Raw genomic sequence first — 16,745 nt, forward strand, 5'->3', positions numbered from 1 at the left:
ATTTATTGATGGGTATACAAATACCAACAAGAAATACTTTAACGCATCACCATTAGCAACAGCCACCACTAAGACGGATTGTAATAGCCTATGTATATATTAAAAGTTGTTCCTTGATATTCAAATGCTTATGTAGATTTCCTCAATAGATTGGTGTAAATATTATACACTAGGCAAAAAAAACCTTCAACCACCATCAAAATCCATAATGATAAACCATTGACACCTGCTCATAGATCCAGGCACAGGTAAAATAGCAATAGTAATCTTTTTAGATTTGTTTTCCATGGCCTCCTTCCTTCTAAAATCAACTTATGTTAACGAGCCTGAAGGGCTCCCAGAGGGTGTTATCCCAGTCCCTCTTTGCTGTAGCTTCACAGGCGGTTACTAACTCCTCCCTGCTTCCTTAACACTTTCCCCTCCCACTGTGTGAGATTACAGCAGGCAAAGGGAAGGTGGGGTGTGCGTAGGGAGCAAAGTGGGAAACAGTAAGCCTATGAAGTTGCAGCATGGAGGACTCTGGCAACAACCCCAGGAACCCTATAGGCTAATTAGCATACTTGCAAACGAAGCGATGAACAACAAATATAAGAAGATTACCAGTCATGGTGCCTGGATCTATGATTAAGTGCCCCTGGTTTATCATGATACACTTTCTGATGTTAGATCTTTCCTCCTGCCCGCCATTTCCTTCCGCCCTACACCTGTTGTCGTTTCAAGTCTTTCCAGCAACTATACAGAGCTGAGTTACTGAAAGACTCACCTGTTCTGTGTGTTCAACCATACCTGGTTTGAGCTGGTTTAAGTGAAGGAAATAACTGAAGACCCAATAGATGCAAAGATTGATGAGGGCCATTTCACATCAGTTAAAAAACAAAATGTCAACAAATGGTGGACAGAAAATGGAGGTAAGAAGTATTTGTGTTCTTAAAATAATGAAAATCGAAGCCAGTAATTGTGATTCCCCCCCCCCTCTTTAAGCCTCCTCCTGCCACGTGGGTGTCGAGCAGCTGGTCACAGGACTTTATGTAGAATTATAGGCTGCACAGCCTGGCTGCTGCATATATGCCAGAAAATATGAAACACCAGACAATAATGTGTGTTGGTTGAATATAACATAGGTAGGTGAGTAACTGCTTAATAATAAATCAGAGTTGTGAAATTCAAGGTGTAAACTAGATTGTGTTATCAGTTTTGGGTGATATGGGAAAGCAGGTTGATACCAAAGGCTAAGCCTGTCCACTACCTCATTTTATGGTCATACAGAGTGTACTCTGATCAGACAGAATAAACCCATCATTATTTTCAATAACTGTTGTCTAAGATGTTGGGCCAGCAACGATTAAAATCTTATTCATATGTCCGTACTATTATGCTATTCATAATTTTCAAGTACAGCATATTGACCCTGTATGTGCTGCATAGAACTCATGACATTTTTGTTCAAATTTTTTTTCACTGAGGATGCTGGGGAGCCAGATGTTTTGCTTCCAAATTAATGTGAACCATAAGTTAGTTGTTTTTGCGGGTGAATAAAACAAAAATTGATGAAGGAATGCCGTTATGTGAAAAAAGACAAAAAGCGACTTGTACCTATGCACTAGGTAACAGAGGGCTTCATCTATCCTCTAGGCTCCCTTATCAAGCACTACAGAATCACAAAAAAATTTAAAACAGTTTATAGTTTCAACTTTCTAATCGGTGCAATGCATACATTAGAGTAAATTTAATTTGAAAATAACATTAATGGTAATTTCTACCGACAGCGGTATGGGGCCATTGTCGTGTGAATGTAGCCTTAAGGCCATTACCCGCAAGCAAATTTGTTCCAATATAGTCGCCCTGTGCGAATTCAATATTAACTGGAATGAATCTTTAATCACTGATATGAATTCAGCATGTGTTCACTTTATTACCGTATATACTCGTGTATAAGCCGAGTTTTTCAGCACAAAAAAAATGTGCTGAAAAACCTCATCTCGGCTTATACACGAGTCAATAATAATTTAAAAAAAAATTAATACTCACCCTCTGGCTCTCGGAACCTCGGCGGCGGCTTCTCTCTTCTATCTTCACTTGCCGGCAGTCGCGTCTATGCGATCTGCCGGCGGGCGCACAACATGATGTAGCGGTGTCGCCGCTGATGACGTCATCAGCGGCGACACTGCCGCATCGCACTGTGCGCCCGTCGGCAGGTCGCATGGACGCGACTGCCGGCAAGTGAAGATAGAAGAGAGAAGCCGCCGCAGAGGATCAGGAGAGCCAGAGGGTGAGTATTAATTTTTTTTTAAATTATTACCGTGAGCCGCCGAGGACCGGAGCCGCCACTAAGCATCAAAAGGCGAGTATCGTCGGAGGGCGAGTATCAAGTTTATTTTTTTATTATTCGCTAGGCATACTGAGGGCAAGCTGTATACTTCTTGGGGCAGGCTGTATAATACACGAGGGCAGGCTGTATAATACACGAGGGCAGGCTGATTGTATACTACTTGGGAAAGGCTGCATACTACAGGGGATGGCTGGTTGTATACTACAGGGGGCTAGCTGGCTGTATACTACACCCTCGGCTTATACGCGAGTCAATAGGTTTTCCCAGTTTTTGGTGGTAAAATAAGGGGTCTCGGCTTATACGGTAATTCTAGGTTTGGTCCAGTATGTCTAGCAAGTATGGAATCAGGCTTAAAGAAAGTGTTAAATGCGTTAAAACAATGCATTTCTAGTTGGTTTGTAACCCAAAATATCAGTTTTCATTGTCAGTGCCGAATGGGAATTCAGTTTACAAAATATGACTGGGAATCAGATTTGGATGGCAGATCAAAAGTAAAAAAAAATTAGGATAGATGAGATTAGAAGAGGCATATATTATCCCTGTCTGAAAAAGTAAAAAATTTACCATGAAACTGTAAATGTTAATTTGTAACCGAGAATGATTTTCCCGCTTCCTATGGACTGTTCAGAATACAAAAAGTTATCAAAAATACAAATACAAAAATAGAAATAACAACACAGTGCTTTGGTATTGCCATTTCAAAAGATTTCGCAAACAAAAAGGGGAGGAGTAAATAAAAAATTGTAATAGCTGATATTAGAAGCAAGCCTAGTAATGCAAATATCAGTGGTTTAATTAATACATATCTGTAAGGTTAACCAATTATAAATAGTAAATAAAAAGTTGGCCATAGGAATCCAAAATGGAAGACATAATTACCTGAACAGATGATTACTATAAAAAGAACACATATGTAGCCATGAATTAGCAAATAAATCAATGTTGCATAGTGTTTTGATACATGAAAGTTCTCCATTTTAAATAATACCAGGAAAAAAAAATGTTTCCTGGATTTTAAAGGAGAGAAAAAAAAAAAAAAAAAAACACACACAACAACCAACATGACAGCTTGCGAAATCTTTTGAAACTCTTAAATTTCAATAAGGAATTCCAGAATCAGTAAATCAAAAATAATACATTGACAAAAGAAACATTCGAGTCAAAAAAAATTTTTAGGCAACCAATTCAATCCTGCAGAGTAAGAAAACGACATTTGTTCAACAGCCTAAAATTCATACACAATACAATACATTTTAAAAGAAAATGGAAATCATTGTTTTGCCACTAGGGTTGACTATTGAGCAAGATTTAGATTGTTTAATCTTAATGTGGTAACTAACACTTAACAAAATTGAAGGAATTAATAGTGTTTATGAATAGTATTTAAAATAGTATACTTTGTAATATGTTCTAGTGTTCTACTTTCTCCTCTGCCGTTCTACCTTATTTAACCCTTTAACAACTGCCAAATTAGGTTTTTATGATGGCCATTAAGGTTAGTTCTTCTGATGTGCTGGGCTTCTACAGTGGCGGTTCAAAAGAACTTGTGGGATGTTGGGCCCAGCAATGGCATTAAAACCTGTGATCAACAACCAGGGCTGCCATAACGTTTCTATTAGGCCATGCCAGATGTATGGCCTAAGAGAACGTCTGTATGACCAAATTTTTTTTTCTTCTCGATACTTCAAGATATTGTATCGCAACTCGAAATTCTGGTATTGGTGCAACCGTACACTGAAGTACTACAGTATTGCAGTATATGTGGAGCCAACAGCTATTGATGTAACAGTGTGCCACCAGCAATGACTGCATCACAGGGAGCAACAACCCCAACCCAAATGGTGGCTCTCACACAACATCGGCAGAACTGATCGCAGGAGTAATCAGTGGGCGTTTGGCGCACGATGTGGCAAAAACTTCCGAACAGCTCCATGAAGTCTAGTTACGTTACAGCTATAGAGGCTGAAAAAGAAAGTTAGTTGTAGAAAGCATTGATGAAAAAAAAAAAAAAATTTGGTCGCTGTTGTCGTAATAAATGGTTATGCAAATACAGGCGGTCCCCTACTTAAGGACACCCGACTTACAGACAACCCATAGTTACAGACGGACCCCTCTGCCCACTGTGACCTCTGGTGAAGCTCTCTGGATGCTTTACTATAGTCCCAGACTGCAATGATCAGCTGTAAGGAGTCTGTAATGAAGCTTTATTGATAATTCTTGGTCCAATTACACCAAAAAATTTTAAACTCCAATTGTCACTGGGGCAAAAGAAAAAAAATTGTCTAGAACTTCCATTATAAAATATACAGTTTCGACTTGCATACAAATTCAACTTAAGAACAAACCTCCAGACCCTATCTTGTATGTAACCCGGGGACTGCCTGTACTGTAAATCAGCTCTGTCCCCTTACTCCACTGACAGTTCATAGATAACATTTCTATTCACTTAACTCTTTACATACAGTCCCTAGAAAAACTGATCACCTCAGATATGAATCAAGGAAGAAGGTATGGAAAGCGTTAATCATTACTCTAATCTGTCTGAAATTGGAAGATTTGCAGAGGCTTTCAAGGGCATAAAGGCAGAGAAGCTTCTTTTCTTAATAAAGTATACTACAAAGTATACTATTAATTTATGAAACATTGATTCAAAGGTTAGCTTTAAAATTATGTTTTTTCCTTCGACAACCCTAAGCAAATTTGACTGATTTTCTTCCTAAAAAAATGGAGTTTGCACATCTACAGCAGATCTCAAAGAAAAAGTTATTAAATTCAAACACGTTATTAACACAAAAGTTGATAAAATGACGGTAATGTTTAGCAAGAAAGAAAGAGGTCTTCAAGGACATTTACTTTCAAAATCAAGCATGATAAACCAGGGGCAGTTACTTGCAGACCCAGGCACTGTGACTGTGGAAATCTTATATTTGTTATCCATGACCTCCTTCCTTCTAAAATCAACTATTAAAATTTTGCCAATGAGCCTGAGGCCTCCTAGGGCGTCACCAGAGCACCTCCGTGCAACAGATTCAAAGGCTGCAAGGAGCACTTCTCCCTCCCACAGTGTGTAAAAACCTCCTCTTGCCGCTTTGTGAAATCTTTCTGCAGCAGAGGGGAAAAGGGGCACAGACAGTACAGTTTGGGCTCTGGTAACACCCCCAGGAGACCTTCAGGCTCATACACATAATTTTAAAAGCCAATTTTAGAAAAGGAAGACATGGATAAATATGAAAAAATTATCATGGTGCCTGGATCAGTTAGTGCTCCTGCTTTATCATGCTAAATTTTGATGGTAGATTTCCTTTAAAGGGCTAATCTCATGTATAGTATTTATGACATACCAACAGGATGTATCAAATACATGATAGATGCAGGTGCCATCACTTGGCCTGCAACTATCTTGAAAGTGGAGGCCCTTTGAACCTCTGACCACCATCGGTCAAAAGGAGAATTGTGTCTAGATATACATCTTGAATACAATATATAAGAATATGCTTCTAAAATATTTTTACTACACTGCACTATTTTAATGTATGTATTATTATAAATGGGAAGGAGATGAGCCATCGTAAGTGTTGCCTTTATGCTGCCCTAATAAGCATTTTACATTTTCTGAAAAGTCTTATGCCCATTTTTCTTGGTGTAACACACAGACACACAAAATAATGACCCTACATTTTAAAAAAAAGCAGCTACACAAGACAAAAGAGCTAAATAGTATGCCTATGGGACAAACTGATGTATCTTAGAAGTCTTTGTTTCTGCATAATCTGGAACAGATTATGCTGCCACGTATTCTATTTGTTCTTCCAAAATCCAACAGGAAAAAGGGAACAGAACTTAAATTCGTTAAACTGAACCAGATGTGTACAGAACTAGATTATATTACATTTCTTTATACAGATGCAGCATTTATAATATTCTGTACAAGTCTACTAGTAAAACATTCACATCTTTTTCAGTTACCACATTGTCTGTACCCTCAAACCCCTGCCCGCATTTAAGTAATTCTAAACTGGACAGAGTGATGGGCATGATTAAAAGGGAAATACCTGAAAAAGAATTTAAGTGGAAACAAAAAGTTTTCTAGTGCTACTAGAAATTAAATAGAAATATGTTTAAGCTTACCTTCGAGCCTCTTTCGTTAAAAATAATTTCTACATCAAGAATTTTTCCAAATTGCTGGGATGGGGAAAAAAACAAACAAAAAAACTGTAAATAACATTATTATAAAGTACCCAATCAGCTTCTTAAAGGGAACCTGTCACCGCTGTTTAAAAAACTTAAGTTGCAGGCAGGTTCCCATAGAGCCCTTATAGCAGTGATGGCGAACCTTTTAGAGACAGAGTGCCCAAACTACAACCAAGACCCACTTATTTATCGCGAAGTGCCAACACAGAAATTGAATTTGAGATTTATACTCCCTTCTCTGTCACAGCTTTCATTGATACCAGCAACCTGAGGACACAAATATAGCATAAAATAGAAGAAATTTGGATGATCATTGTAGCTTTGCTCCAGGGTCCCATAAACAAGAATTGTCAGGGCCGGAGCAGGAGCTACAATGATAATCCAGGTCTGTCCACACCTTCCCACTTCTCCAGTATCACTGTCACCTTAAAATAGCTCTGTGCACAGCAAGTCCTGGGCTGTCTGGGACTGCAGGAAGATATCTGGAGTCATCTCTGGTGATGGCCTGAGTGCCCACAGAAAGGGCTCTGAGTGCCACCTCTGGCACCAGTGCCATAGGTTAGCCACCACTGCCTTATAGCATAAGGGCAACCATTCTTCAGCTAATAAAATCGATGAGAAGAAAAGGAAACTATTAACATTTATTCTCTGCCTGGTAACCATTATAACACATAATGCCTACGGCAGGAAGCTAAGCTAAGAAGTAAAGCCAGGCATGCGCCTGCAGGCGCACGTATGTATCCGTCCACCTCAACTCGCTAGACTCTCTGCTTGGTTACTAGGCAGAGAATAAATTTTAATTTTTTTCCTTTTCTGCTCAGCGATTTTATTAGCCGAAGGTGCTATAAGGACTTTATGGGAACCTGCCCGCAACTTATTTTTTTTTCAAACAGAAGTGACGGTTACCCTTTAAAAACAGAGTCAGCCTATAGGATGTAGATGTAATGTAACTAGTCATCCTAACTTACAACTAATGGAAATTTTGATTTACCACAATTCTAATAAACTTGGAATACATAAAAGTTTTGCCTGACACTTCTCACAAAATTCACTCAAAACAAAAAAATAAAATTTGCTGTTGGTAGTGAATGTATGTTTGCACCCCACCCCAAGGTAAATGAAACAAAAATAGGAAATTAGCAGAAATTTTAATAAATCCAGTCTAATGCAAATAATTAAATTCTGTTACCAAGAACTGCAAATACATACTTACCCCAAACATTTGACGTAAATCAGGATCTCGGAATCGAAATGGTATGTTGGAAACATGGAGTCTTTTCGGAGTTGGCTTGGTTTCAGTGCTGTCAGTATTTTGTGTTTGCTGCTGTTGCCCTTCTGGCTGTGCTCCATCTGTCTGCTAGCATGAAATGAAAATAAAAAGGACAAAAACAATTAACAGCCAAGTGCCATGAGCAATACATATACACCTTCAAATTAAACAATTTTGATATGTAACAAATATAAAAAAATAGGCTTTCCTTGGATTGAGACGAACAATGTTTACATTGTTCTTTGCCAGAGATTTTTCAAATTACTCTCTCATTGGTTTGGCAACAGAATGAATAGATTTACCAAGAGGCCGGAGTCTCAAATTCAAACTTTTTAAAGTATAAAATGATCCAATTATACTCACACACACATGGAATTAAAACAGCACTTTTCACCAAAAGTAATTGTAAAAAAAAAAAATTGTATTTTTAGTTTAAAAATAAAATCCTCACTGTCAGCTTTCCCATGGCTGTCCCCTCCTCGCAGTGTCATCCCCCTCAACTTAAACAGTGAGCACCCGAATGTCTACCCCTTCCTCGCATAGTTAGCCCCCCTCCTATCATATGTAGCCCTCCTAGTTTTGATTACCCTCCTCACACAGCACAATGTGGCGCACCCTCCTAATTCCTTTGACAGACTATTTTCCACCAACCACAACCCATTTCAGACCAAGTTCAAATTATATATTATCTAAAAGCCTTCATGAATGTACATTTTTTCTGGCCCAAGTGGCTTCAAGAATTCCCCAAGTAGGGCCAACTGCTGAAATGGGCGGATGCATCCCTAAGGAGCTCAGGTGCAGCCATCTCTGCTATTACAAATCCACCCATACCCGTTGCTCCTGGAGCCGCGATCTGTCCTGGTCCCATCCATCTACCAGAGCTCCAACTGCCAGAGGCCATCTGAGGCCTGCCTACCGCTAATTCTAGATAGAGCCCTGGACTATCTGCAGCCTGTCCAGCATTCGGATTTCTGTGGGAGACCTACACAGTTTCAGCCAGCCCCACAGCCCTTACATCCATCGCGGTCTACTAGGCACCTGTCTAAATTTAATTGCATATCATGGCCTTGATATTCCAGGGAGTCGCTCTAAGGTTTCTTCCAGCAAGCTTGGAGCCTTCTGAGAGCCTCATATAGAGCTCCCTGTGATTAGGAACTGTACCGTGCCATCAACAGCAAAAACCAAGTAACTACTTTTCCGTGTGTTCCTGGATAGAATCTGCACAAAGGCTCCACAGGCATAAAGGCACCACCCTGGCGTCCATTACACATCCACCAGGACGAATCACTGTGTTCTTTCCTCCCCTTGTATGTGCTCTATGGCCTGATCTGCTGTCTATAGTCAAATATCACATGCTGATATACCACCACCAGGTCAGTTTGCTAAAGGGAAGCTTATGGAGGTGGAGACCCAGTGGTTTCCGCTGCTGTGATCTATAGAGGATCTTTCAGTATTCTACCCACTTGGGCTTTGGCAAAATTCTGTACCATCTAAGAGATGCGTGGCAATACTCCAAGACGAAAGATGGGCCCCTCTCCAAGGCCTTGTTGGCTACGGATGATACGAAAAAAATTTGCTCTAATGTGTTGGTGCATCTCAAATGCACTTATGCAGCTGCGCCTCCATCAACGGCCTCCTCTCCAGAGAACCCTTCAGAGGAAGCACCTACTCTCAAGGAGGGGTAACAGCAGCTTGTGATGGCAATATTAGAAACCAAGACCTCTCTGACCCCCAAAATTGATGAGGAGAGTAGATGTAGGTTTGCAGAGTCAGGGTCTTCAAAACCTTTGAGAGCGTTGCAAATGCTGAAATGTGCGTATGTGACCTAGATGATAGGGTAGAGGGAACATCTGCTATTCTAAGAGAGCTGTCACGAAAGGTGGAGTTCTGGCGTTGGAATGTTTACAACCTAGAGCAGTGATGGCAAACCTTTTAGACACAGTGCTCAAACTACAACCAAAACCCACATATTTTTTCACAAAGTACCAATGTGACAATTTAGCCAGTAACTCATTACTCCCTGCTCTGTCACCTGAGGACACCAATACAGTAATAATAATTTATTTATATAGTGCTCACAGATTACCCAGTGCTAAACAGAGCTTGCTAGATCAGTAAGTTAAGGGAGAAGCTCGGATTATCATTGTATCTTCCTTCAAGGGTCCTGGGCTGCCTGAGACTGCAAGAGGTCTTGCAGAGTCCTGTTTGGCAAACTCTGTGTTGGGATGAAGGCATAGGTGCCCTTAGAAAGGGCTCTGAGTGCCACCTCTGGCACCCATGCCATAGGCTCGCCACCACTGACCTAGAGAATAGATCTAAGCAAAATAAGCTGCGCATTGTGGACATACCTGAGCAGGCCAAAGACCAGCTAAATTTGTGGAGAGTTGGCTCAAAAAGCTTCTACCTGTTGCCCTCCATTCCTTAGCATTCGGGGTGTTGTGCGCCCATAGGGTCACTACTAAAGCCCCTGCACCCCAGCCTCTCTTAACCCAAAAATACAACTTTCTATATTTACAGAGTTTTCACCTGAATTACAGTGGCAGAAAGCATCCTTTGTACAAGTCAAGTAGAAGCTGAGAGAAAGGAACATCGTTTATGGCTTATCCTGCGGGTCATCAATGGGGATTGTGCCATCTTCTCTACCCTGCCAGAAATGGATTTGCGTCAGTCCTGCATCCGATGCTCTCCCAGGAGTTAAAGGGAGCCTGTCACCAGGAGCACCTCCCCCTTTCCCCAACAGAGCATAGTATATACATTGCCAAAGTGCTTTTGTATAAAAAATATTTATTATATGTTAGGTTTTTACAGAAAAAAAAGATATGTTATATAGTACATTTTAATGACATGGGCTCTGCGACTAGGCACTTGTCCCCTGGTAGCAGGCAATGGCTCTTGTATATGGTGGTTAAGAAGTGTGTTTTGGAAAGCACAGGGTGCAAATTTCGACTCAAAGTGACAGAGCTGCGATTGTAAACACAATGGTGCAGATTCTTATAGCGGACATACATACACACACTCAGCTTTATATACAAGATTTTTTTTCTGTAAAACCAGGTTGTTTTTTTTTTTTTTTATACAAAAACTAACAGTATGTACTATGCTCTGTGGGGACTGAGGGGTGCTAAAAATGTGTTTCCTGGTGACAGGTTCCCTTTAACATCCAGCCAATTCTTCTCTTCATCTGGGACTGGTTTCTCTTAGTTCTGAGACTTTACGGATTTGGTCAGATGTACGGATAATTTACCCATAATGTGTCATACTGCTGTGTTTTTTCAAGGGGACAGACACTCCTACAATTGAGTGAGTAGCTGGCATGTGTTTTATGTATTGATCCACAACTAGTTTCATTAGTTCCGTTGGTGTCCTCCCCCAATATTAAATACATAGCCACCGTTTTCGATATGGCTTTGAAATGACCGATTCGGATTGTTGCTTTCTTGTGGGGATCGTTATTTGTTACTGGCTGAGTGGGTGGCAGGAGAGGTTGTGGGGTTATCAAGGCTATGTTTTGCTAAAAATGCTCTGTTTGCAGGTTTTTTGCCTTTAATGTGGAGGTCTACATGCCGTTTTCTATCTGTGACCAATCCAAATGTTGGGGTGTAATATTTTATTGTGGAATGTGCGTTTTTTTTTTTCATGTTAGGCACTATTATCCCCATATTCTGTATCTCCAAGAGACTCATAGGACCCCTGAAATGACACAATACCTTAATAAACCCTGGGTGCAAGGAGTTAAAAGCTCTTGAAATACTTCATACTCTCGAGGTCTCTCTTTGGGGATCCCAGGGCAAGGATGAATGCATCATAAGAGGGTACAAATAGACGCTGAGGGTCGCTGCATAGATTTGTTCATGAATTTACTAAAGAGGGATAAATGCATTACCACATCCCATTATAGTAAATAATATACCGTACTCAAATTTATTATACACATAAGAGACAGTTTATAATATACATGTACCCAGTCTGCACTACTAAAATATGCTATAAACCAATATATTTACTATATAACATATTTTACAATATCACAGTGTACAGAAGGCAGCTTTGATTTCAGCATGTTAACTCTGGAGCGTTCTGTGAAACAACTTTGAGTGTGAAGCCACAGCACATTGCAGTCTGAATATAATAGGCTTTCAATCAAGAGAATTAAGACTTTAGATTGCTTACTTTTTCCAGATCTGGACTATATACATGGAACTATTTGTTACCATATAGATGTATATGAATTCCTAATCAGGGATGTTTAATTAAGAATGTAAACACCATATCTAATAGGGTTGCACAATGCATCGAAATCTCAGTGCGTGTGCAATACTTTCAAAGCCAGAATAGTTCAATACCGGGTTTCCGTTAATTGCGGTACTGAATGACTTCTACTGTTCTATGTCTCCTCTGCAGACAGATACAAGGAGTCTAATCGGGCAAGGAATCCTTTGTGTAGACGTGTCGGTTTAGAGCAGGGACCATGTCATCAGAGAAATAGAGTCTCTACATCAACCAGGTCTTGCCCAGAGCAGACATCAGGCAGGGAATCCTTTGCATAGAAGTGCAGGGTTAGCTGCAGAGGGGGACCAAGTCATCAGGGTAATATCAGACCTGTCCATATATGGCCTCTACATCTCCCAGGGCTTCCCCAGAGCAGACGTTGGGCAGGGAATCCTTTTGAGAGATGTGTCGGGTTAGCAGTAGAGCAGGGACCACGTCATCAGGGAGATATCACCATCTGTCCATACAGTGTCGGACTGGTGTACCTTGGGCCCACCAGAGAAAATTTTTTGGGGGGCCCCTTCCAGACCCCCCCCCCCCGCACCCCCACCCTTCATGTGGTGCGTGGCCGTGTACTGCGGCTGTAGCTCCGTGCGTGGCCGTGTACTGCGGCTGTAGCTCCGTGCGTGGCCGTGTACTGCGGCTGTAGCTCCGTGCGTGGCCGTGTACTGCGGCTGTAGCTCCGTGCGTGGCCGTGTACTGCGGCTGTAGCTCCGTGCGTGGCCGTGTACTGCGGCTGTAGCTCCGTGCGTGGCCGTGTACTGCGGCTGTAGCTCCGTGCGTGGCCGTGTACTGCGGCTGTAGCTCCGTGCGTGGCCGTGTACTGCGGCTGTAGCTCTTTAAGTAAAAGAGCTATCCCAAGATAGAAATAGGGCCTCTCCCCCACCCCAAGATAGAAATAGGGCCTCTCCTCCCACCCCAGCATAGAAATAGGGCCTCACCTCCCACCCCAGCATAGAAATAGGGCCTCACCTCCCACCCCAGCATAGAAATAGGGCCTCACCTCCCACCCCAGCATAGAAATAGGGCCTCACCTCCCACCCCAGCATAGAAATAGGGCCTCACCTCCCACCCCAGCATAGAAATAGGGCCTCACCTCCCACCCCAGCATAGAAATAGGGCCTCACCTCCCACCCCAGCATAGAAATAGGGCCTCACCTCCCACCCCAGCATAGAAATAGGGCCTCACCTCCCACCCCAGCATAGAAATAGGGCCTCACCTCCCACCCCAGCATAGAAATAGGGCCTCACCTCCCACCCCAGCATAGAAATAGGGCCTCACCTCCCACCCCAGCATAGAAATAGGGCCTCACCTCCCACCCCAGCATAGAAATAGGGCCTCACCTCCCACCCCAGCATAGAAATAGGGCCTCACCTCCCACCCCAGCATAGAAATAGGGCCTCACCTCCCACCCCAGCATAGAAATAGGGCCTCACCTCCCACCCCAGCATAGAAATAGGGCCTCACCTCCCACCCCAGCATAGAAATAGGGCCTCACCTCCCACCCCAGCATAGAAATAGGGCCTCACCTCCCACCCCAGCATAGAAATAGGGCCTCACCTCCCACCCCAGCATAGAAATAGGGCCTCACCTCCCACCCCAGCATAGAAATAGGGCCTCACCTCCCACCCCAGCATAGAAATAGGGCCTCACCTCCCACCCCAGCATAGAAATAGGGCCTCACCTCCCACCCCAGCATAGAAATAGGGCCTCACCTCCCACCCCAGCATAGAAATAGGGCCTCACCTCCCACCCCAGCATAGAAATAGGGCCTCACCTCCCACCCCAGCATAGAAATAGGGCCTCACCTCCCACCCCAGCATAGAAATAGGGCCTCACCTCCCACCCCAGCATAGAAATAGGGCCTCACCTCCCACCCCAGCATAGAAATAGGGCCTCACCTCCCACCCCAGCATAGAAATAGGGCCTCACCTCCCACCCCAGCATAGAAATAGGGCCTCACCTCCCACCCCAGCATAGAAATAGGGCCTCACCTCCCACCCCAGCATAGAAATAGGGCCTCACCTCCCACCCCAGCATAGAAATAGGGCCTCACCTCCCACCCCAGCATAGAAATAGGGCCTCACCTCCCACCCCAGCATAGAAATAGGGCCTCACCTCCCACCCCAGCATAGAAATAGGGCCTCACCTCCCACCCCAGCATAGAAATAGGGCCTCACCTCCCACCCCAGCATAGAAATAGGGCCTCACCTCCCACCCCAGCATAGAAATAGGGCCTCACCTCCCACCCCAGCATAGAAATAGGGCCTCACCTCCCACCCCAGCATAGAAATAGGGCCTCACCTCCCACCCCAGCATAGAAATAGGGCCTCACCTCCCACCCCAGCATAGAAATAGGGCCTCACCTCCCACCCCAGCATAGAAATAGGGCCTTTTATTTGACCAAGAGCTTCACTCTTACACAGGCTTCATGCACTGGTATATAGAGGGATCTTCTCAAAGATTATTATTCTTGTTGAGATTATTAAGGAGATTGTTATTAGTATTGAGCTGATTATTATGGAGATATTTTAAGCATATAATACAGTTAAATGAAAAAAATGTAGAAGACAAAAAAAATAAGGGCTCATTCAGACAGGCGTATCCGCTGCTCATCTGCAACAAATACGGACGTAATGTATTCGCCATCTGTTTCTTTCACATATGCCAAAAAAGCTGATGGGTTTCTAACCTACTTTTTGCCCTGCCCAGTTGGTTGCCTAGCAAAAAAACTCTGCGTACGGATGTCACACATGTGCTGTCCATTTTTTTACGCATCCATTGACATAATGCATGCTGCAATTTTTTTCTCACTGTCTGCACATTCGTGAAAAAAAAAAAAAAAAAAAAAAAAAAAAAAAAAACAGACATGTGAACAGACCCATAGGAAACAATGGGTCTGTTTGCCCTGAAAAAAAAAAAAAGTAAGGACATTAAAAAACATCTGTCTACTTCATAATTCAATGGGATGTGGTAGTGTAGTTATTCATCTTCAGTATACAGGCAGATCCCTACTTACACCCGACCCCTAGGTAAAGACAGACCCCACTGCCCCCTGTGACCTCTGGTGAAGCTCTAAGGATGCTTTACTATAATCCCAGGTTACAATTATCAGCTGTAAGGAGTCTGTAATGAAGCTTTAATGATAATTCTTGGAGTTTCAAAATTTTTTTGCTGTAATGGGACCAATTGTCACTGGGGCGAAGAAATTTTTTGTCTGGGACTACAATTATATAACATACAGTTTCGACTTACATACAAATTCAACTTAAGAACAAACCAATGGACCCTATCTTGTATGTAACCCGGGGACTGCCTGTATTTGTTATTTTTATTCTACACCGTTTGACACATGGTTAGAGTATTGCAAGCTATTGGTAGTTCTTTAAGAGTTTGGTGCAGTCTGTTCTCTACCCATTTGGTTTTTTGTTTACGCTCTACTTTTATTTAACCCCTATGGGACTCTGCCTATTTTGGCCTTTAGGACGTGGTCCCATTTTTCAAAGTTGCCCTGTGTCACTAAGTGCTTATAGATTTGAAACGCTATAAGATATCCGGGGGATTTTGATAATTTCTTCTCGTGACACAATTTACTTCAAATTCGTTTAAAAATTTGGATGATATCTTTTGTGTTTGGTTATGAAGAAAAAAAAAAAAAAAAAAAAAATGATATTTAGCAAAAGTTTTGGAAAAATTTTCTACTTTTGATGCAGATAGTCATAGCACCCAAATAAATTCATAACTTACATTTCCCAAATGTCTGCTTTCTGTTGGCATGGATTAAGATAACACAATTTTACTAGAATGTTATGAGGCTCAGAATTTAGGTGCCATTTTTAAAATTTTGGGGAAAATCAGCAAAACCTGTATTAAGATGGACCTGCTCAACTTTTACTTGACTGTGAGAGGCCTAAATAATAGCTAGACTTGTAAATTACCGCATTATGGAAACTACACCCCTCAATGTACGAAAAAGCACTTTTAAGAAGTTTGCTAACCCTTTAGGTGTTTTATAGAGGTTAAAACAAAATGGAGGTGCGGTCTGCAAATTGTAATATTTTTTGACAATACATTTTGGATGGACAATGGTTGTTGGTGGAGGAAATGAAAATCAATTTTTAAGAAGATTTTTCTCTTTTGACCATTAACCATACCATAAAAATAGTATATTATTTTTATTCTCTGGATCTCCACGATAACGAAAAGACCTCATTTATATAGTTTTATCTCCCCCCCCCCCCGCCCCCCCATTTTTACTGGAAAAAAAAAAAAAGTAATTTGGAGAATTTTGTTAATTTTAGCATCACCGACTTTCATTTGCACAACTTCTTTATTTTTCGGCTGACAAATCTGGTTAAGGGCTTATTTTTTGCAAGAATGATTGCTCTTCTTAATGCTCTTATTTTAAAGTGCGCAACTTTATCACTTTTTAGAACATTTTTTTGAAAGGGTATTAATAAAAAAAAATTTGGAGCGTTTGTGGGGTTTTTTTTACGGGGTTAACTTTGCAGATGGAATAACGATTCAGTTTTATTATGCAAATTGTCACAGATGCAGCGATACCAAATATGTGGGAGTTTTGAGGGTTTTATAAAATTTTACTGAATAAAAACTAAATTTGGAGAAAATCTTGTTTATTTTTGCGTCACCATTTTGTCATATGCAGAACTTTTTTATTTTTCGGA

General features: G+C 41.7%; 1 protein-coding gene across 12 annotated transcripts in view; it reads right to left on the bottom strand.

The window, feature by feature from the left end:
• The window catches only part of RBFOX2 (RNA binding fox-1 homolog 2), a 185,138-nt gene that overhangs the window by 96,959 nt on the left and 71,434 nt on the right, over positions 1-16,745 (bottom strand). For 10 of the 12 annotated variants that reach the window (XR_011850484.1, XM_072128928.1, XM_072128926.1 and 7 more), the window contains exons 3-4: positions 7,734-7,877; positions 6,458-6,511 (exon numbers count right to left, since the gene is read on the bottom strand). Coding sequence is in view for 11 of the 12 variants with exons in the window: in XM_072128928.1 (XP_071985029.1) it covers positions 6,458-6,511; positions 7,734-7,877 (198 nt within the window). In the remaining variant the exon portion in view is untranslated. The remainder of the gene's footprint in view (positions 1-6,457; positions 6,512-7,733; positions 7,878-16,745) is intronic. The other 2 variants (XM_072128922.1, XM_072128923.1) reach the window with 1 other exon arrangement.

The sequence above is a fragment of the Engystomops pustulosus genome, chromosome 10, assembly GCF_040894005.1.
Source record: "Engystomops pustulosus chromosome 10, aEngPut4.maternal, whole genome shotgun sequence".
Classification (NCBI taxonomy): domain Eukaryota; kingdom Metazoa; phylum Chordata; class Amphibia; order Anura; family Leptodactylidae; genus Engystomops; species Engystomops pustulosus.